The 22,488-nt window shown below is 43.7% G+C and overlaps 1 protein-coding gene across 13 annotated transcripts in view; it reads right to left on the bottom strand.

The window, feature by feature from the left end:
• Positions 1–4,894: 4,894 nt before the first annotated feature.
• The window catches only part of NFASC (neurofascin), a 209,810-nt gene continuing 192,216 nt past the window's right edge, over positions 4,895–22,488 (bottom strand). For 12 of the 13 annotated variants that reach the window (XM_075335662.1, XM_075335670.1, XM_075335669.1 and 9 more), the window contains 2 exons: positions 19,860–19,929; positions 4,895–8,126 (listed from right to left, as the gene is read on the bottom strand). In XM_075335662.1, coding sequence (XP_075191777.1) covers positions 7,895–8,126; positions 19,860–19,929 — 302 coding nt within the window. In that variant the 3' untranslated portion in view covers positions 4,895–7,894. Of the gene's footprint in view, positions 8,127–17,513; positions 17,654–19,859; positions 19,930–22,488 lie in introns of those variants that run through there. The other variant, XM_075335668.1, reaches the window with a different exon arrangement.

The raw sequence follows: 22,488 nt of genomic DNA, 5'->3' as shown, positions 1-22,488 counted from the left end.
GTAGATGTAGCAGCTGTCCCAATTCATACCTTGTATAAACGAGCAGCAGATAATAAACCCCGGCCAAATGGTAGGCCTCATGTAGTAGAATTGGGAAAAGCAAATAAGGTATTTAGTGCTATTTTCATACACCCTTTCTTAATGCAAATGTGGGACAAGCTAGTAGAGTCCACTGACTACCTGGATGATCAAATTTTTCGGGTTCTTGAGATTCTAAATGCTACCAATGCTATACAAAAACAATTAATTGTAGTCACTAACCAGCATACTATAGTGCTAGACTTTGTGACAGCAAAAGACGGCGGAATGTGTCAAATAATTGGTCCTGCCTGTTGCCATTACATTGACCCTGCAGGCAACCTCCAGGTTAGAGCAGATATACAGAAAACAAGTGAACTTAGGGATAAATGGTTAAAAGAGCACGATGCCAACAAGGACTCCTGGTGGGGAAATACATTTTCTTTTATGAATCCAGCCAATTGGTTTAAAGGCATAGCAGGTTGGATTTCTGGCATTATACAAACCTGTATGCAAATATTGTTGTTCTGTCTACTGCTTTATATAGCTGTAAAAACATTGATATATGCATTACCTAAACTAATGAATAATGTATGTTCTAAGAGTCCCAGCATTGAACCCTCTGTAGTTTACTACGGACCCCAAATGGCCTCTGCTGACCGGGAGTAGGTGTCCACACTGAGGGTGGATGGGTGAAGTGGTAGGAAGACCCCTCATGGGTACTAGGCCCATGAGCCAGCAGCTCCTGTTTGGACGCCTACTGACCGTGTAGTGAAGGTTATACCATTTACAAAAGGGGGAAATTGATATAGAAGGGTTAATAGTTTCTCTTTATCTTTATTAAAGATTTATTGTTATTAGTAAGTATATCTGATGGTAGTTCATAGTCATTATGGAGCCTACGGAATAAGAGACAGACTCAAGGATTATTATGGTTTCTAAATGTTCTTCTTATCTCATATGCATGACTCTACATTTTTGTTTTGCTAAAACTTAAAGGTCATATGAACAATTAGTAAAGTTCAGCTCGAAGTTTTTTTCTTTTTCTTTTGCAATATCACATTGATCTGTAAATGGTATAAATAAACTGTACTTTGATGAAATAAACAGAAGAAATTGATCATGCCCACATGGATGCTGGTCTTTTCTCTCCGAGCGCTCGATCTTGATTAGGTCTGAAGAGGCCTAACTCAAGAGAACCTCACTGGTGATCCCATAAGCTGACTTGTGACAAAACAGAACAGCTACAACAATGCTAGGAAGACTCCCTGGGACATCGAAGCGATGACTGAGCGGAGAGATTCCATCCGAAACCGTCTGGTTCTCACGTGTCTGTTGAGCAGAATGAGGCCCGGAAACGGACCGGAATGATCCGTCCTTTTTTGGTACCCCGAACAAGTTGGACCGCGACCACGTTCTTGAAGCGGAACGGGGATCACAACTCCATCTGCAGAAACGAGTCGGAGGACGAGAGCTGAGCTCTATCCTGTAACCGTGAGACGGAATGTCTCTCACCCATCGGTTTTTCATCCAATTGCTCGCCAAACAAACGGTCGCCAGAAAATGGCAAACCGGTTAAGAACTTCTTGGAAGCAGAGTCTGCCTTCCATTCGCGTAGCCACATGGCCCTGCGGACTGCCCCGAATTGGCGGATGCTACCGCTGTACGGCTCGCAGAGTCCAGGACGGCGTTCATGGAGTAGGACGAAAAAGCCGACGCCTGAGAAGTCAAAGACACAACCTGCGGAGCAGAGGTACGTGCGACCGCATTAGTCTCAGACAGACAAGCTGAGATTGCTTGGAGTGCCCGCTCGACTGCGAAGGCCGGAGCAAAAGACGCGCCTATGGCTTCATAGATGGATTTCATCATGAGCTCTATTTGCCTGTCAGTGGCATCCTTGAGCGATGAACCATCTGCCACTAATACTACGGATCTAGCCGCCAGTCTGGAGACTGGAGGATCCACCTTGGGACACTGAGCCCAACCCTTAACTACGTCAGGGGGGAAAGGGTAACGTGTGTCATTAAGGCGCTTAGTAAAGCGCTTGTTCGGAAATGCTCTGTGCTTCTGGACAGCATCTCTGAAGTTAGAGTGATCGAAAAACGCACTCCGGGTACGTTTGGGAAACCTACAAAAGCCGGGGACTAAAGTTAAAAGCGCGGCCGGCCAACAGGCGCGGTCGGCGCGGTAGTCCCGGCTCACAAACCACACTGCAGCCGCTGCGGCGTCTGTAACACAGGCGCTGCATGCACCGTCCCTAAGGGGACACAGAGTACCTCATGGATGCAGGGCCCTGTCCCTGATGATATCCAGCCTCCTGTCCATCAGATTCCCCCAGGGGCTGCGGAGGGAGCCCGGTCCCAGTGACCGGCGACCGGTTAGGATCCCACTTCTCCCAGAACTGCGGAGCCCGTTCTGAAATCCCCCACCGGCAGAAGTGATTATAACAATGGCTGCCAGCGTTCTGAGGGGAGGATGGAGCCGTGGGCGTGCCTAATAAAGTGCGGGAAACTGGTGCCCCACAGTGCTCAGTGAGGGGGGAGGAGGATACCAAAGTGTGCTCCAGCCCTCACTGCCGACGTCCAGTCGGCCGTCCCGCCCTTACCCCTGACTGGCAGGCCCGGGGGCGGGAGTATATGGTACTAGGCCGCAAAAGCCGGGGACTAAAGTTAAAAACGCGGCCGGCAAACAGGCGCGGTCGGCGCGGTAGTCCCGGTCTCACAAACCACACAGGAGCCGCTGCAGCGTCTGTAACACAGGCGCTGCATGTACCGTCCCTAAGGGGACACAGAGTACCTTATGGATGCAGGGCCCTGTCCCTGATGATATCCAGTCTCCTGTCCGTCAGATTCCCCCAGGGGCTGCGGATGGAGCCCGGTCCCAGTGCCTGGATGACCGGTTAGGATCCCACTTCTCCCAGAGCCCCTAAGGGATGGGGAAGGAAAACGGCATGTGGGCTCCAGCCTCTGTACCCGCAATGGGTACCTCAACCTTAACAGCACCGCCGACTCAGTGGGGTGAGAAGGGAGCATGCCGGGGGCCCTGTGGGGGGCCCTCTTTTCTTCCATCCGATACAATCAGCAGCTGCTGCTGACTAAAATGTGGAGCTTGTGTGCATGTGTGCCTCCTTCAACACAAAGCATAAAACTGATGGGCCCGTGATGCACGGGAGGGTGTATAGGCAGAGGGGAGGGGTTACACTTTTTAAAGTGTAATACTTTGTGTGGCCTCCGGAGGCAGTAGCTATACACCCAATTGTCTGGGTCTCCCAATGGAGCGACAAAGAAATCAGCTTTTAATATGCATTTAAAAAAACGCAGCAAAAATGCTGCATGTGAACATAGGCTTAGTCGATGAGCGTCAGAACCAGGATTCATCGGCGTAGGGCTCTTCCACACTGCATTATGACCCACCGTTCACTGGTCATGTTGGGGCTTCCACCCGAACCCCCCCCCCCATGCAAAACAGGTTTCGGACGCATGTGCCGACGGGGCCATTGACTGTAATAGTGCAGATGCAGTCACCGTATGCTCTGTCTTGCACAATTTTTGGGCATATACTCTTTCTGTACGTAGACACCTAGTCGTAGTAGACTGCATGTGGGTGTGCAGAAGGTGTATACTCCCAAAAATGGTGCAAGACAGAGAGCACATGGTGACTCCACATGCACCATTATAGTAATTGGCTCCGTCGGCGCACGTCTGAAATTTGTTTTGCGGAAGGGTTTGGACGGAAGCCCCGACGGGACCAGTGAACGTAGGTCATAACGCAGTGTAAAAGCGGTCTTGCATTGGAATAGCGACTTCTTGCTCACGCACAGAGCTGAGTGGGAGTCGGCAAATTGGAAAAGCTGTTATGTGGCCAAGAAGAGGATTGGAGCGGCGATGGAAGATGGCGATCAGTGAGTATATTGCCACACTTACACTACATATCCATTTACACAGGTTTAGCCAATGAAACGTTTGGGAGGAGTCCTTTAGTTGGACGACAACCCGTTTAAGTGCTTTAGAAAAGTTCTATAATAAGAAGATAAAATCTTTAGCTGATCTGATCATCATTACCCATTATTTCACCATTACAATAAAGAAAATAAGAGAAAAAGAAAGAAAGGAATTTATTTCATTGTTTTACAGTGATTAAAAAAGACAAAACAAGGAACAGACAACAGACAGATATAAACTGATTAGTGACATGCAGCTCTCTGCTCGCTCCAAACCCAAAAAAAAAAGAAAAAAGAAAAGAAGATTCAACAGGAGGTTCTTTTGTGAAAACGCGGATATCTCATTCTTTATCAGGGGAAGGACTCTTCAGCATCTAGGAGTTAGGCAACTCTCCTATGGGAGGGTCTTTTTTTATTTTTCTCATAAAATAAGAATGGCAAGAAGAAGCGCTAAAAGACAAAGATGAGTCTCCATATGACGCACTGTGGGTTTTCTCATGGTGTGCAATTAACCCTTTCAGCACCAAAGACCAATATGGGCTACCCAATCCATACTATAGAGTCCAGTATTATGCTTGCGGTTAATGTACAGTGAAGAAGGTATAAATATATTAGTGTTTCTTTGAGTGGTATTTAAATATGGATATACAGTAAGTCGCTATTTACAAGTCATACTCAAACAAAAGATATGAAGGAGTCTTTAGTGCAAAAGGAGAGACAAGGCAGAGTGTGTGTTACAGAAATTGAGCGGTTGGGGCATCTATGTGTCACTACACAATGAATAGCATTTGTTTCTGGTGATTGTTAAGGCCAGATTTGGCAAAGCTTCAGAATACAGCTTTAGATATACAGTGGGGAATATAAGTATTTGATACACTGCTGATTTTGCAAGTTTTCCCACCTACAAACAATGGAGAGGTCTGTAATTTTTATCGTAGATACACTTCAACTGTGATAGAGAGAATACAAAAAAAATCCAGAAAATCACATTCTATGATTTTTAAACAATTAATTTGCATGTTATTGCATGAGATAAGTATTTGGTACAGTAGAAAAACAGAACTTAATATTTGGTACAGAAACCTTTGCAATTGGAGAGGTCAGACGTCTCCTGTAATTCTTGACCCAGTTTGCACACACTGCAGCAGGGATTTTGGCCCATTCCTCCATATAGATCTTCTTCAGATCTTTCAGGTTTCGAGGCTGTCAATTTACAACATTGAGTTTCAGCTATCTCCAAACATTTTCTATTGGGTTTATGTCTGGAGACTGGCTAGGCCACTCTAGGACCTTAAAAAGCTTCATAAGGAGCCACTCAGTTACCCTGGCAGTATGTTTCGGGTCATTGTCATAATGGAAGAGCCAGACACGACCCATCTTCAATGCTCTTACTGAGGGAACACCATTGTTGGCCAAAATCTTGCGATACATGACCCCATCCATCCTCCCTTCAATACAGTGAAGTTGTCCTACCCCCTTAGCAATAAAACACCCCCAAAGTATTATGTTTCCACAACCATGCTTCATGGTTGGAACAGTGTTCTTGGGGTTGCACTCATCCTGCTTCCAAACATGGCAAGTGAAGATGATACCGAAAAGTTTTATTTTGGTCTCATCTGACCACATGACCTCCGATGCCTCGTCTGGATCGTCCAGATGGTCATTGGTGGACTTCAAATGGACCTGGATAAGTGCTGGTGTGAGCAGGGGGACCTTGCGTACCCTGCAGGATTTTTATCCATGACAGTCTGGTGTGCTACGAACGGTAATTTTTGACACTTTGATCTAAAATCTTTTCAGGTCATTGACCAGGTCCTCCCGTGTAGTTCTGGGCTGATTCCTGACCTTTGATCCTTACCCCACGAGGCGAGATCTTGCATTGAGCCCCAAACTGAGTAAGATTGACCGTCATCTTGTGTTTCTGCCATGTTCTAATCACTGCACCATCGGTTGTTGCCTTCTCACCAAGCTGCTTGTCTATTGTCCTGTAGGCAATCCCAGACTTGTGTGACTTGTGCAGGCCTACACTTTTGTCCCTGATATCCTTACACACCTCTTTGGTCTTGGCCATTGTGGAGAGGTTGGAGTGTGATTGTGTGGACAGGTGTATTTTATAAAGGTAACGGCTTCAAACAGGTGCAGTTAATACAGGTAATGAGTGCAGAGTAGGAGGGCGTCTTAAAGAAAGAAAAAAATAACAGGTCTGTGAGAACCAGAATTCTTGCTGGTTGGTAGGTGATTAAATACTTATTTCTTGCATAAAATGCAAATGTGCAAGGGAATCTGTCACCAGCAGCATAACATGTTTGTTTGTTTTTTATGTTGTCTGTCACAGATGATGTGTACCTACGATAAAAATTACAGACCTCTCCATTCTTTGTAGATGAGAAAACTTGCAAAATCAGCAGTGTATCAAATACTTATTTTCCTCATTGTACCAAGGCAGTGCCAGCTCCCCTTAATATGTACACACTCTGCCAAACCCGATATGTATTCACAGGTACAGCAGTGGAAGTTCCAGCCTCCTCCTAGCACACCAAAGGCATTATTAGCTCAGGTTCAGCAGGGATAGCACATCTGTAAGTCCTTTTTTACTTGCACCTTTGCAATGACATTAACATACATACAGCAGAAACATAGCAATGGTGCCATGCTCTCCTGGAAAACACACATTCATATGTACACATGCGCAGCAGCAATGCCAACATTACACACATTCACTTGGTGTACCTGCTGTCACAATTAGCAGCAGTGCCACCCTCAATGTCACAACATTCATCATATTCACAATCATTTACACAAATCCTGGGTGCCAAAAGGAACAGGCACCTATTATTATTGATGGTTCCTTCCCACCAATTGTGGCGCCAAGTATTTCTGAAAATAAAAATGAGTGAAAACTGGGGAGTCTGAAAAAAACATCCAAAATAAACTGAGGACATGGATGGACACATTTTCTGCATAGATTGTTAGTGGCACAAAGATTAAGGATGGATGTAAATAATGGGGACAATTGTGTCCTTAGTACCATTTCTTGTGTTGCTTAATATCCTCTGGTAGGGTTAACCATATGGCTCCCCTCATATCCTTCTGGCAGCAAAAAGAATTAATGGCAGAAGTTGGCCCTTGGAAAATCAGACAATGAGATATGTGACAGTAGCAGCTACAATCAATGGACAAGCGCTCCATGATGCTGGGGCATGTCCAATGGCAGTGCCAGGCTCCCACAAGCAGAGGATTCAATACTGTCCTGAGGGGAATGGTAATGAAGCAACACAGATCCAGAGTGCCTTATTGCCCTATGTGGTCTATATTACAGAACACCCTGGAGCACAACAAAAAAGTTCACATTAAAAATAAAGAGGTAGGGGAAGTTAATAGTTATCATAACCTCTTTGCTAGATGGTGATTAGTTAACGAGGTGTTTTAGAGACCACCCATCCCATTGCTTTATCTTATTGCAAAATAAAAAAAAAATATATGTTCCTTTCATCTCAATCAGAAGTTGTCACCTACGGGGCAAAACTATGATCTTGACGTGAAAGGCGGTAATTCTTCTTTAATTTAGGATGAATCCTGTATAGAATCAACATCAGGCCGCAGAGACTATGTCTTCCTCCCGTGGAACTGAATGGAACTACAGTCAAAAGATTGCAAGGCATGGCTAAGGGAGATGTCCCAACAGGTAATACTGTGTATGACGGTGGACAAAGAATGTCGCAGCTGTAGAAGAGGATAGCTGTCCATGAATCCATGTCTCCTGGCTGTTTTTTCAACTGCAGATGAGGTTGTAATGATAGTAGGAATCTGCGCAGTTGCATGTTTCTTATTGAAATCTAGCTGGGCGGAAAGGGTATCTTGTAATCCCAGGACAGTTTAGAGAGGCAAAGACATGGAGGTGGTAGTATCTGAGATGGGATGGGAGTGGATATTGTCCTATGCCAGGGAATATATGGCATTGACCGGTGAGGTGGCTTCTGAGCTTTCATTACCCTCTGTTTCATCCTTGTCCTTTTTAACCGTATACTGCCCTATAAAGGAACCATCTTCATTAAACTGTCCTTCTCCGCCTTCACCATAATCCACAAGACTGTCGTCACTCTCCTGTTGCTTTATGGTTCCATCTATTGAGGTTTGACTGCCCTGAAGTGGTTTGTTGTCTTCATCACTAGAAAATAACAAGAAATAGGAACAGTTATGGTGGGCATTGTAGTAGTTGTAGGATCCCATTCTAGATAAGATTTGGGATTCGAACACCTAAAATTCTTGTTTAGTAGGATAATGTTAATAAAGCCTTAAATCAGTGAAAATATAATGGAGTGGTCTGTACTAGAGATGAGCAAACCTGTGCTAGTTCGGTTCGGCGGGTGCAAGCAAACCTCCACGGGTTCGGACTTGACCCGAACCTAAATGGAAGTCACTGATTGGCAGTTTGGGTCTTCACCCACATACAGCCAGTCATAAGTAGAATCCTTATGGGGGCAGTTGGGTGGGGTTTTTCCATTTTGTGTGGGGGGGGGGGGGGTTGCACACTATATCTGATAGATGCTATTGTTACAATCAAACACTGCAAGCAGCTCGCACAGGTTTAAGCAACAAGCGTGCCTGAGCACAGCAATGCTCGCGTGAGTGGTCAGCATACTTAAAGCATCCAAACTCTGGATCTAAATTCGGATTTATTTTTTTTTGCGAAGTCGGTACAAACACCAAAACTCAGGTTAACTCATCTCTAGTCTGTACCATTATCAGAGGCATAATAACTAAAAAGCTCACTAAGTTATCAGGGTGGTGTGTCGAAAGCATCAACTACATCAATAGGATATTTATCAGATCAGACTTCTCTGCTTTTCAAACAGAATACTGATATGTGATAACAGCAGGGCCAGGCACAGAGTAAGGGTACCTTCACACTTAGCGATGCAGCAGCGATCCGACCAGCGATCTGACCTGGTCAGGATCGCTGCTGCATCGCTACATGGTCGCTGGTGAGCTGTCAAACAGGCAGATCTCACCAGCGACCAGTGAACAGCCCCCAGCCAGCAGCGACGTGCAAGCGACGCTGCGCTTGCACGGAGCCGCCGTCTGGAAGCTGCGGAGACTGGTAACTAAGGTAAACATCGGGTATGGTTACCCGATGTTTACATTAGGTACCAGCGCACACCGCTTAGCTGTGTGTGCAGGGAGCAGGGAGCCGCGCACACTGAGCGCTGGCTCCTTGCTCTCCTAGCTACAGTACACATCGGGTTAATTAACCCGATGTGTAATGCAGCTACATGTGCAGAGAGCAGGGAGCTGCGCACACTGCTTAGCGCTGGCTCCTTGCTCTCCTAGCTGCTGTACACATCGGGTTAATTAACCCGATGTGTACAGCAGCTACATGTGCAGAGAGCCGGAGCCGGCAGCACAGGCAGCGTGAGAGCTGCAGAGGCTGGTAACTAAGGTAAATATCGGGTAACCACCTTGGTTACCCGATGTTTATCTTGGTTACAAGCTTACCTCAGCTGTCAGACGCCGGCTCCTGCTCCCTGCTCGCTTCATTTGTCGCTCTCTCGCTGTCACACACAGCGATCTGTGTGTCATAGTGGGAGAGCGCCTTTGAAGAAAACGAACCAGGGCTGTGTGTAACGAGCAGCGATCTCGCAGCAGGGGCCAGATCGCTGCTCATTGTCACACACAGCGAGATCGCTAATGAGGTCACTGCTACGTCACAAAAAGCGTGACTCAGCAGCGATCTCGGCAGTGAGCTCGCTGTGTGTGAAGCACCCCTAATATGATGGAAAAGTTACAAGCCTATCACCCCCTTCACCTTGTAGAACCTCAACAATACTACAGAATTTGTGTAATCCTGTTCAAAGTGTTTTTATAAGCCTTTAAATACTGATCTTTTATGCAAGAGCTTCTCTTGAGCTCCTTTGTGTTAAGGAAACCTGGAAGAAAGTATAATACCCAACAACCTGTGCTTGGCATTATTCGCAGATGGCCGACAGTGCTGACAAGGCCAATTGTATATAAATGCACATTATCTGCTGAGTTCTGCTGTTTATTTTTTGGCATGTGGGAAAATTAGACAATGCAGCGGTTTGCAGATACAATAATTGGGAACTGGACATTCACTGAATCCTGGGAAGCCGGGTACAATATGTGATTTTACGTTTTACACTGGCTGCATGGCTTAGTATAATGTTTCAGAATAGATATAAGCAGAGAGAAGCATACCACTAGGGTTCTTCTAACTAATGTAAAATGATGCCCTATTCATGCAGAATATTATTAGTTAAATCTGGATTTGAAATAAATTTCTACTGTTTGGATGTACTATTGTTTTTGATTTTATGTTTTTTTTAGTCTTATCTTTATCCCATTTTAATTGTAACTGGTATTCTAAATAAAAGTATTTTTATTCAAATCACGTCAAGACCGAATCTTTGCTAGGAGCGCTGCTTTCCATATCATTTGGTGGGAATGCGGGCATATAACAAGTAATAGAACACATTGGCTAATTATAAATTATAATGTCCGTATTGATTCTTTTCCGTATCAGGATTACATCCCATTGTACAGTTTTTGCGTTCAGAGAAGCCATTTTTGCTGACTGTCTAGACTGACGTATGCAACAGTTTCATGTCTGTATGATTAGACATAAAAAATGTACCTATGTCATGTACTATATTTCTTCTGTGCAGTTTCTCTGATAAGTGCAGTAGATCAAGCTTTTCAGTTCAGCTTAGGAGTGTGCACTAAAACCTATCGGCATGTCAATATATGTCTACTGGGGTTATGCGAATTTAGCCTTAACAGTACCACAATGAAAGATATTTCTTATCCCTTTTTAAAGGGAATCTGTCAACAGATTTTGCAACCTAATCTGAGAGCAGCATGATGTAGGGACAGAGATCCTGATTCCAGTGATGTGTCACTTACTGGGCACTTACAAATCACTGTGTAATCAGAAGTAGATTATCATTAGAGGACTACCTGGCACGCTGCCAGGTCGTCCAGCATATTCGTAAGCTCTGTATAACTGCTGGATCCGCAGCAGAGAAAAGATTAATTTTATCCTAATGACAGCAAAACAGCTCAGTAAGTGACACATCGCTGGAATCAGGGGGTCTGTCTCTACATTATGCAGCTCTCAGATGAGGAAGAAAAATCTGGTGACTGATCCCCTGTAAGAAAATACGGACAAGAGCAATGCGAGAAATTCTCGCATTACACTCGGACCAATGTTATTCTATGAGTGCGAGCTGTTGGTCAGCTTTTCTCGCATCCAGATTCTGGATTCGAGAAAAGCGGCAGCATGCTGCGTTTTTCTGCTACCGCCGTATCTCTTGCACCCATTCAAGTGAATGGATGCGAGAGATACATCGGACTGCACTCGGATGTTATCCCAGTGCAGTGCGATATACGCACAGGCTGACAGTGGAGGAGATGGGAGGATTAACCCCTCCCTCTCCTCCGCAGCGCCCGCACTCAGCTTCACAGCTGTGACCCGATCGCAAGATCGGGTTACAGTCGCATGACACTCGGCTCACGCTCGCAGCAGAGCCTGAGCCGGGGGACATTAGCATATCGCATCCGATGCTCTCGCATCGGATGCCATACGCTCGTGTGAGTCCAGCCTAATTGTAAGTATTATTCTAATTACTATTTATTCAATTTTTCTTTGAAGACTGAAATCTTTGTTAGGAGAGCAGATTTTCATACTAATACTAACAAATAACATGAGGAAAATCCATCTTTCAATAACCAAAACATATTTCCAAACGTTTCTTTACTTTTCATACAAAGATTTTCTATTCTCTTTCTTTTCCTGTGTAACATGAAATTATATTGGAATTAACTAATCTTTTTTTATATTAATAAACAAAACATATGCTCATTTCTCCATACAGAGTGATCTACATCTATGAGAGTACCTATCATTAATTAACTGTTTTCCTCCATATGTTATTCCGCTTTAAAAGTATTGCAGATGTCAAGATCCAGATCTTTACTAATCTTTAAAAAACTGCTCATAAGTAGTGATGAGTGAGCACTACTATGCTCGGGTACTCGTAAAGAGCAGTCGGAACCTCACACGGGCTCCACTCGTCTACCAAGTATAATGGAAGTCTATGAGCATTTTTCCGGAAGATCTTCCATTATTCTCCGTAGAACAGTTGAGCCCGTCTGAGCGTCCAACTGTTCGTTATGAGTACCGAGCACCCAAGCATGGTAGTGCTCCCTCATCACTACTCAGAAGTACAGAAGTACTCCGTGTTACTATGCTCTTAATTTTCTGTGTAACAACATGAAATAATAAAGGAATTAACTCAATTTTTTTTATACTAAAAAAACAAAAAATATGCTCCTTCCGCTATACACAGTGACCTACAACTGTGAGAGTACCTATCATTCAATTATTTATTATTAATAAATATACATGTTATTTCTCCTTAAAAGTATTGCAGGTCTCAAGACCCAGATCTTTACTAATCTTTAAAACACTCCTCCTAAGCACTCAGTCCTACTGCGCGATGTATAGACCCACAACCTTGCTATTGAGCCCATACTGCCCTCTATCTGTGCTCAAGTTGCTTGCTAAAGTAAGTGCTTGTGAGTGGTCTCCCACAGGGGATGAACCCACACCTCCAACAATATGCAGAATGTTTAAGGGGGAATAATATATAAATCAAAAAATGTAAACAATGGCTATCCTTTAGTACAAAATTACTGAACATATAACTATTCACTCCTGATACTATGATACACAACCATATTATGGACCCCTGTGGTACGGATCCCTAATATGTCTTCCATAGGAATCTATGGACTCATACTGTACCCAAGCAATGGGATAATATACAGTATAAATATACCTGTAAGTGAAAGCTTCACTTTCTGATGAACAATACAGAGAGGAGAAAAAACAAACACACACATCTGTGACAAGGTTATTGGATAATACAACTTAGGAGATGGATAAAGGAAAAGATCTATAAAGATCCTTCATAGCATTTCGTTTAAGAAATCATTAAAGAAGAGCTTTTAACATCCCTTATGCTAAGCTGGCTGCATCATGAAAAAGTGGCTGAGGATCAGACTAAAACATATTTTATATATTATTTTTTTTTCTAATCTCCGTTATGGAGATATTAATCTGTAAAGTTTATTTTCTAATTTCCTCCTCAACCAATTTGGCATTATTAGAGATTATTTTCTGGGGCCCTTTACTTTTCCCTCGGTATGACATTGCCCAATCGTAAGCATGAAGTCTCATGCAGTAAAAAATAAAGAAATCGCGCAGGAAAAGCATAGAACCGGCTTACTCTTTGTGGCCTACTTAGGCTACTTTCACACATCAGTTTTTGCCATCAGGCACAATCCGGCATAAATGTCTGTTGCCGCCGGATCCGTTTTTTCCCCCATAGACTTTCAGTAGCGCCGGATTGTGTCGGATGACCTTGCGTTTCATCCTGCAAAATTTACTTGTCCGGCGGCAGGATGAAACGTTGAAGTGAACGTTTTTGTGTCCGGCAAAAAAAACGGATCGCGCCGTATCCGGCGCCGTACGGCATGTTTTATGATGAAAGCCTATGGACGCTGGATCCGGCGTAATACGGCAAAAAACAGATCCAGCCGCTGGATCAGTTTTTTTTTAACTGAGCATGCTCAGTATCACACCGCATCTATCAAAAAACTGAAGGAACTGATGAAAAAAAACTGATGCAACTGATCAGTTTTTTCGCCGGATCCGTCGCATCAGTTTTTTCTCCGGATCGTGCCTGATGCCAAAAAACTGATGTGTGAAAGCAGCCTAACCAGGTCACACAGATCTCATTGCTGCCACCTACTGGGTGAGGACAGCAGAGCTGATAGTACATACACTGCTCTGTATTATCTGTGATTACAAGTGGTAGGAGACGAGAGCTCTCTGTCATTACAGACACTGATCTGCATCTAACCAGACACACAACTCATCTCTCTTCCCGGAACTTGTAATCACAGACAATACATAGCTCTACAATTACACACAGCAGTGCTCTCCTCCCCAATTCACACTGATCTCACTGCCAGCACCTACTGTGATTACAAAGCCAGGGGGAGAACAGAGTTGTGTGTCTAAGATAAATGAAGAGTGGTGTATGTAATGACACTCAGTTCTGCTCTCCCCCCCCCCCCACTGTCAGTGCTGTGACATGAGAGCTACAATATATCATTACATACATCACTCTACATCTATTCCCCAGGTACCAAGACATTATTCCCAGATATCTGGGAGAGGTTCAATGCGATGTATGTGATGACACAAGACTCTGCTCATCATTGACACTTGTAATCACAATATGTGCCAGCAGTAAAATCTCAGTTTGATAAGGGTAGGTACATCACATTCATGTTAATAGGGCCATGCTGCAACTACCTGTACAGTCTGTACAGTGGGTGGCGGTGGCACCCCTGTTCAGGTACACATATTGAAGAGGACAACCACAAAACTTTGACCTCTTGGTCCCCCACCGATTCTGAGAGTAAAGCTCCTCCAGACATAATGTAATAAGTCATTATTTTAGACGATAAAAAGACCCCCTTTAAAATGGAGATTGGCACAGCTGTTAGTCTTCCAGTTTTCCAGTGACAGACTAGCAAGGGGAGCATTGCAACAAAGAAACAAGAGACCAATTCAGCTCACCATAGTAGATAGGATATCTTAGAAGGTGCGGTGGACTGAGAAATATCAGGCCGGCTCCTGAACAGAAGCAATACAGATTAGGAGACCGGCATCCGCAGATAATATATTAAAACCTTTGTTTTATTCTTCCATAAATTAAAACATAGACACCGACCGGTCTATGCGTTTCGAACAAAAAAACGTTCTTGATCATGACTAATGATTCTGAACGTTTTTTTGTTTGAAACGCGTAGACCGGACGGTGTCTATGTTTTAATTTATGGAAGAATAAAACAAAGGTTTTAATATTATCTGCGGATGCTGGTCTCCTTTCAATCTGGCAAGGACAGCACTAGTAAAGATGCCCCCAAGAGAGCCACGGCAAAACTAAAGGCATTCATGGCTGAGACTCGGGAAACTGAATACGACTTTTACAAAATAGAAGACACTACTTATACAGCAGACAATGCAACCCACCAACACATACAATCATTACTTTCAAATTGCTTAGCAATTGAGTGTATATAATGGGGTTACTGGAATGTTGTGAAATGCAAGGCATTCCTAGGGAACCCCCACTGCCAGAGCATTTTCTATAACAAAAACTTCAAACCCAAAACCAAAATAACATAGCCAAGAACTAAATATATATTGCTGTCCATGTTCACTTGGAGGGGTTAGTACGAGGGGCTGCTAATAAGTCTTTAGCTTTACCCAGAAAGAAACGAAATAGGATGATGAAACTTTACATTTATTCCACATACTCTCCACTGATGTCAACACATGTCTTACATCGGTATTCCAAGTTCTGTAAGCCTAGCAAAAAGAAGGATTACGGTTGTGCCTCAACCGGGCATCTGTAGCAGCCATGGCATCACAAATGGTGTGAATTTGGTACCCTTGAGGTGTTTCTTCAGGTTTGGAAACACATGATAGTCAGAGGGAGCTAGATCTGCTGAATAAGGTGGGTGGTCAACCAGCTGGAAGCCCAGCTCTGCCAGTTTTTCCATGGTCGCTTGTGCAGTGTGAGTGGAGGCGTTGTCTTGTAGGAACGAGATTCCTTTGGACAGATTGCCACGCCTTTTGGCCTTCAGAGCTGCCTTCAATTGGTCCAAAAGTTCAATGTAATACCTTGCATTGATGGTAGAACCCTTTTGAAGACAGATGCCATCACCTTAGTGGCTGATTTTTGCACCCTGAACTTCTTTGGACAAGGATAACCACTGTGCCTCCACTCTTTTGACTGCTCCTTGTTTTCAAGGTCCTACAAATAAATCCAGGTTTCATCCATAGTGACCAGTCGATCCAGGAAGTTCTTATCAGTTCGGAAATGCTGACAAATGGACCGGGAAGTTTTCACTTGCATGCTTCTCTGATCTGTTGTTAAACATTTGGGGACCCACTTTGCAGATCACTTCCTCATGTCCAAATATTCGTGGATAATGACAAACATGTTCACGGGAAATCACCATGATGTCTATTGCTTCAGCTGAAATTCGTCGATTCTCCAGCACGAGGTTGTGCACAGCATCGACGATCTCCAGAACAACAACCACTCTGTCGTCAAGGACCTTCCTCATCATTGGTGCTGAAGGGGCCCATTTTAAATTCGGAAACCCAGTTCTTAACTGTGGAATATGAAGAGCATTGATCCCCCAATGTCTGCGATATATCACCATGAATATTCTTCATGGACTTTCCTTGCAGAAACAAGAATTTTATCACTCCTCTACTCTCAGTTGCTGTGAATATCACATTAGACTCCACCATTTTGTTTTCCTGCGTGCATGGAACACTGTTGCCATAAGCAACAAACACAAAATTTTGAAAACATATATTAGACACATAAGGCTTTTATGTGATTTAACATTTGTTAGCATAGAAACAAAAAAGATCACAAAGCCAAAGACTTATCAGCAGCCCCTTGTAGCTATGTAGTGCACTAAGAAATAAACTAAAGGGTACAAACACACATCTGTTCATTCCTCTGCTGTGGTCTGTACAGGTTTTTTGAAAAATCTATACAAACATGGACACAGGAGACTAAAAGAAGAGCCGACAGCTCCTTACTGAATTCTCCTCTTATTTGTGTGTTGCGTGCAGCTTTGCTACTGATCCATGCAAACTATCAAGTATCTAGCAGTCTGTAAGCTGCGATTGTGTCCTAGAGTCTAGACTTTGCTTTCTTCATCCATACCCCTTTTTAGGTAAAATCAGTACAGCCAACAGCCAAGGAATAAACCGTCTCTTCCACTAGCTTTGTGAAGATAACGAACGCACTGTATTCTAGCAGCTACATTAGTCAATTAGAAATAAGGTCAATTACACAAGTTATTTTGTACTCCCACATTATGTAATTGGTAGAAATTAAGAAGATTAATGCTGGTATATTATTATATTAGGTTAACAGTTGCTTAAGGCCTACAAGGCAAAAAGGATTTATCCTACCTTCCAAAAAACCTTCATGGAACAAATGGATACATGAGCATGTTTTATGAAGAGAAGAGAAAGGGCCATATGTGATATAATAGAAAGAGAGACATGTGGAGGAGGGAGAGAGAAGCAGACACTGTAATAACAGTAAGACACCGGTTGCTACATGGACATGTATACGGACACTCATCACTTCAGAGAATCTGACGCGGGGTGCACATAACAGTGTGGCTGATGAATAATGTATGTCCATGACATCATGTTACAGTACACAAGGTTTAGGTTGTTAGGGCTGGCGTCTTAGCCAGTTTTGCTCGTTTGCTGTTAGCATCCTTTGGCCAAGGATTTAGATGGGGAGGCACAAATGTGTTCCAGCCAATCTCAAATCTTGTCCATACATTTAATTGATTATTTGATGTTTTTTTTAGGACTTCAGGGAGGGCTGTCACACACAAAGCACAGAGGGTGACACGTAGGCAGTGACGTCCCTCACCTGCGCTCCTTCCTGGGTAGCGAGTGGGAGACAAAGGCACAGACGTTACATGCACAGGCCGGTCTGTGATAGCGGCGGAGGACTGTCCTGTGTGTGACGCTGTGAACCGGTGTGTTGGGCACTGAACAAGTGTGACATTGAGATACTAAGGAATGGTGGCATTTTTATTAAACATTATCTTCAAGGACAGAAAGCAAAATCTATAGAGCAGCAATATGTACAGTCATAATAAAAACTAAGTGAAATGTCTATCAATCTAAAAGCTAAGGCTTGGCTGAAACTGGGTCGTGCAACAAGACAATGATCCCTAACATACTTGCAAATTTACATCAGAATGACTGCAAAAGGAAATAATCAAGGTGTTGCATTGGCCCAGTAACAGTCCAAACAAATGCCCACAAAGCTCAAAAGAACTCAAAAAGGACCTGTCAGTTGCTCAAAAAATTTAGGAATACACCTTGCAAAAATCCCCGAGCCCCCCTGATTCTGCAGCTGTTTTCTGTTTTGCGTTGTGTCGCTGCATATACACATTTGTTTCTCCTGGAGTCACTATATGAAGTATCTGTTGTAATACAACTGGGTGTTTTATCAGGCTTCCCTGGGGCTGAGTGCCTTCACCCCTCCCTCCTAGACACTGCCGATCACAGATAGGCAGCCTACCTACCAGTTTCAAACACTGGTGAGCTGAGATTGGCAGCATCCGAGAGGGAGGGCAGAAAGCACACGTCCCCAGAGAAGACTGAAGAAATGCCCCATTGCACTACAAGCAGAGATTTCACATACGCCACTCCAGAATAGAGATGGGCGGACCCATATAGGTAAAAGTCCAGGTATGCTCATTTTCAAAGTTTCCCGGGTTCTGGGCCCGGTATTCTGGCTGTTTGATCTGGCACTCGAAAAGTAAAAAAAAAAAAAAAAAAGTCGCAGCTGTAAACTGCTCCCATGTACCTGTACGTTGCTCCTGCGGCCTCTGCTTATCATTGCTCATCTATATGCACTCAACACTGCTGTCCCCGCCCACCGGCCGAGCCTCTGTGATTGGTTGCAATCAGACATGCCCCCAGCCTGTGTGATCACGTCTGACTGCAATCAGTCATCGCTCATCGCGGCTCATTCATTCTCTCCATGGAGGGCACAGCGAGCGGCCATACTGTATGGCCACTCGCTGTGACTGAGATGTAGCAGGGCTGAAATCATTGTGGGACCTTGTGTGGATTACGTCGGACCTGCAGGGTGTTAATAAAGTGGTGAAACAGGGTGGTTTGTGTATTTTATTCCAAATAAAGGATTTTTTCAGGGTTTGTGTTTATTTACTTTCACTGACAGATTAGTGATGGGTGGTGTCTCATAGATGCCTGCCATCACAAACCTAGGGCTTAATGACAGCTGTGGGCTGTTATTACCCCCGGTTACCCATATTGCGGTGGCCGGTTAAAGCGCCAGACTTGTCACAGCTAATGGATGCAACAATTCTGGACGGCAGCAGGTTGCGATGTTTAGGCTGGGAGGGCGGCCAATAGACTGGGTATCAAAATTGTAGGGGACCGCACGCTGTTTTTTTAAATGATTTATTTTCAATTATTAAAGAAGAAAAAAAAAAGCTGCATGTGGTTCCTCTTATTTTGATACACAGCCAAGATAAGCACACGGCTGGGGGCTGCAGCCTGTAGCTGTGGGCTTTATCTGTGCTGGTATCATAGTATGGGGGACCCTTTGCAAATTTAATGTATTTTTTTTTACTGTACGTATGACTCGCACAAGTGCATTCGGCCCTATGTAAGACAATGCTGGAGCTCACATCTGAGAGCTTTTCATCAGCCCTAATCAGACTGAAGAAAAAAAAAATCGCAGCATGCTGGGATTGACTCGCGCGAGTATTAAGTCGCAGCACCCAGCCTGGCATACTCTCCGGACACAAGCATGCAGCTGAATAGAAATACATGCAGATGCACGCTCCTGTCCAGAGAGTGGCAAGCCGTACTGGGTGATGAGACTCAATACTCGTGCGAGTCACACGAAAGTGTAACACCGGCCTGTCTGTGAGTCTCCTTCCTGATACGTGACACGATAGAATTCAAAGAGGGTGTACTTAGTTTTCCTTATGACTGTAAATATGTGCTATTTGCATAACAATGATCACTGTAAATAATAATCTACAGTACATGTAACATTGTATAATGTAGTTATGTAACCATACATATTCTTTGTAGGGATTTTTTTTTTTGCTTACTGTCCATTTTTATGTATGTTGCACATTTAGGATAAATTTGTAAGTCTGTATTTTCTGGTAAATGTCTTGATAAAATCACATATTCTTCTGCTCTTACCTGTAGTCAAATGAACCATCTTCATCTTTTTGATCGTCAGGACCTAGTGCCACTTCTTTCTTTTCCCTGACTGAAGAGTTTAAACAAGAAAGGTAAATTTTACAGTATATTTGCGGCATTTATCAAATAGTGTAATGTTTTATTGTTCTATACTTCTAAATAATCAGTGTAGCCTAATACACATAATGTTCCCTGAAAATGTACTGCTTCAAAAAGATACCAAATAAATACAACTTGAACTTTTTGTTAAAAACCTTTCTGACCCTAATCACAGGGTATTTTACAGAGATTGTCCACTACTTACTACTTAATGGCCTATTCTTTGGATAGGTCATCAATGTCTGAAATGACGGGTATCCGACACCCCACACCCCTGGCGATCAACGGTTCTCAGTGTCGGCAGTGTTAGCAGGTAGACGGATATGCTCCGTTCCAGAGCTGCCCCGTCTTCTGACAGCGGCCACAGCCGGGTAATGCTCCTCCACCTCCTATTGATTTGAATGGGAGGCAGATGTGCAGTACCCGTCTGCGGCCACTATCAGAAGATGGGGCAGCTCTGGAACTGAGAGCATCCAGCTGCCTACTACCGCGACCGGCACCAGCTGATCGGCGGGGGAACGGGGTGTCAGACCCTGGCCGATCAGACATTGATTGCCTATCCACAGGATAGGCCATCCATGAACACGTAGTGGACAACCTAGTGCTGGTGTCCATACCAATCAGCTATGTAGCAGTGTGGGAAACCAACAGCTAGTGTTCTACTTCCTTGCAGCACCTTCACAGGGGAAATAATACATTACACAGGGGAAATGATGCATTACATAGGGGAAATTAGGACTTAAATCAATGCATCGTCTGTATAATGCAGAGACCTGCCAAAACCTTGAGTGAGAGACCCTATTTGTGAGCACTGTCTACTTTGGCTACTAGATGTATTTCTTAAAGAAAGGACCCAAATATTAATTCATCTAATTGGGTATTTAAAAAAAAAAATATCGATTTTCTAAGCCAGTGACGATGAAAAATAACTTGTTAATTTGAGAGATAAAAAAAGTAAGCCAAGTGGGCTCAAGGTGACAGTAGGATGAAAGAAGTTCTAAAAAAAATGTGGAAGGCTAAGAACCTACTGAATTCCTTAAAAAATTAAAACAAATGTGCCCACTAACAGAGCCTCTCATTGCAATCTGACAAATGTAGCAGACTATGTTCTTATGCGCCTCTGAAAAGACGGACACATCTGCAAAAGCGCACAAGTGGGGTCCATTTGAACTCTGTCACGTAAGTCATGTATCATCTAAATTCTGTTTTTTAAGGATTCAGATGGAAGTCCCAGACAGAACCCATTAAAGTGCTGCAAAATGCCTTACACTGGTGTACAGAGAAACATTAAGTGCAAAGGAAGTTGAAGAAAAAGTACACAAGTGGTTCAAGTCCCGGCTAAGAAGCTGAAACTGACCATCCGGCACACAAGCTCACCAAAATGAGAACGTCCCCCTGATCTGGTGAATTTAGTAAAAACTCCATTGATCTATAAGCTTCAGCTTGCCCTATGTAAGAAATCCAGATTGGTATGGTGTGGAACGGTTTCCATTGCTCAACAATACAAACTGAGCACCGTTCAAAGTGCTGCGCCCTACTCATGTACACCATGTTCCAAATTATTATGCAAATTATATTTTTCTCTGATTTTCCTAAATGGTTGGTGCAAATGACAGTCAGTCTAATAAAAGTCATCACCCGTTAGAGTATACATCGAATTTTATTGAAGAAACCTCCCAATAAAAACAGTATAATCTTCAAAATTTAAAAAAAAAAACAAACAAAAACCTCAAAATGCACTGGTCCAAATTATTAGGCACAGTAGAGCTCCTAGACATTTTATACGTTTAAAGAACTGAAAATGCTCATTTGTGGAATTTGCAGCATTAGGAGGTCACATTCCCTGAAATAAAAAGCTATTTTAATCCAAAACTTCCTAACAGGCCAAGTTACATGTTAACATAGGAACCCTTCTTTGATATCAACTTCACAATTCTTGCATCCATTGAACTTGTGAGTTTTTGGAGAGTTTCTGCTTGAATTTCTTTGCATGATGTCAGAATAGCCTCCCAGAGCTGCTGTTTTGATGTGAACTGCCTCCCACCCTCATAGATATTTTGCTTGATGATACTCCAAAGGTTCGCTATAGGGTTGAGGTCAGGGGAAGATGGTGGCCATACCCGGAGTTTATCTCCTTTTATGCCCATAGCAGCCAATGACACAGAGGTATTCTTTGCAGCATGAGATGGGGCATTGTCATGCATGAAGATGATTTGGCTCCTGAAGGCACGTTTCCGCTTTTTGTACCATGGAAGAAAGTTGTCAGTAAGAAACTCTATATACTTTGAAGAGGTCATTTTCACACCTTCAGGAACCTTAAAAGGGGCCTACCAGATGTCTCCCCATGATTCCGGCCCAAAACATGACTCCTCCACCTCCTTGCTGACGTCACAGCCTTGTTGGGACATGGTGGCCATCCACCAACCATCCACTATTCCATCCATTTGGACCATCCAGGGTTGCGCGACACTCATCAGTAAACAAGACTGTTTGAAAATTAGTCTTCATGTATGTCTGGGCCCACTGCAAC

Source organism: Anomaloglossus baeobatrachus, chromosome 2, assembly GCF_048569485.1.
Source record: "Anomaloglossus baeobatrachus isolate aAnoBae1 chromosome 2, aAnoBae1.hap1, whole genome shotgun sequence".
NCBI classification, from domain to species: domain Eukaryota; kingdom Metazoa; phylum Chordata; class Amphibia; order Anura; family Aromobatidae; genus Anomaloglossus; species Anomaloglossus baeobatrachus.
The sequence above is the reverse complement of the archived record's forward strand: the minus strand, read 5'-3'. Positions and strand labels throughout refer to the sequence as shown.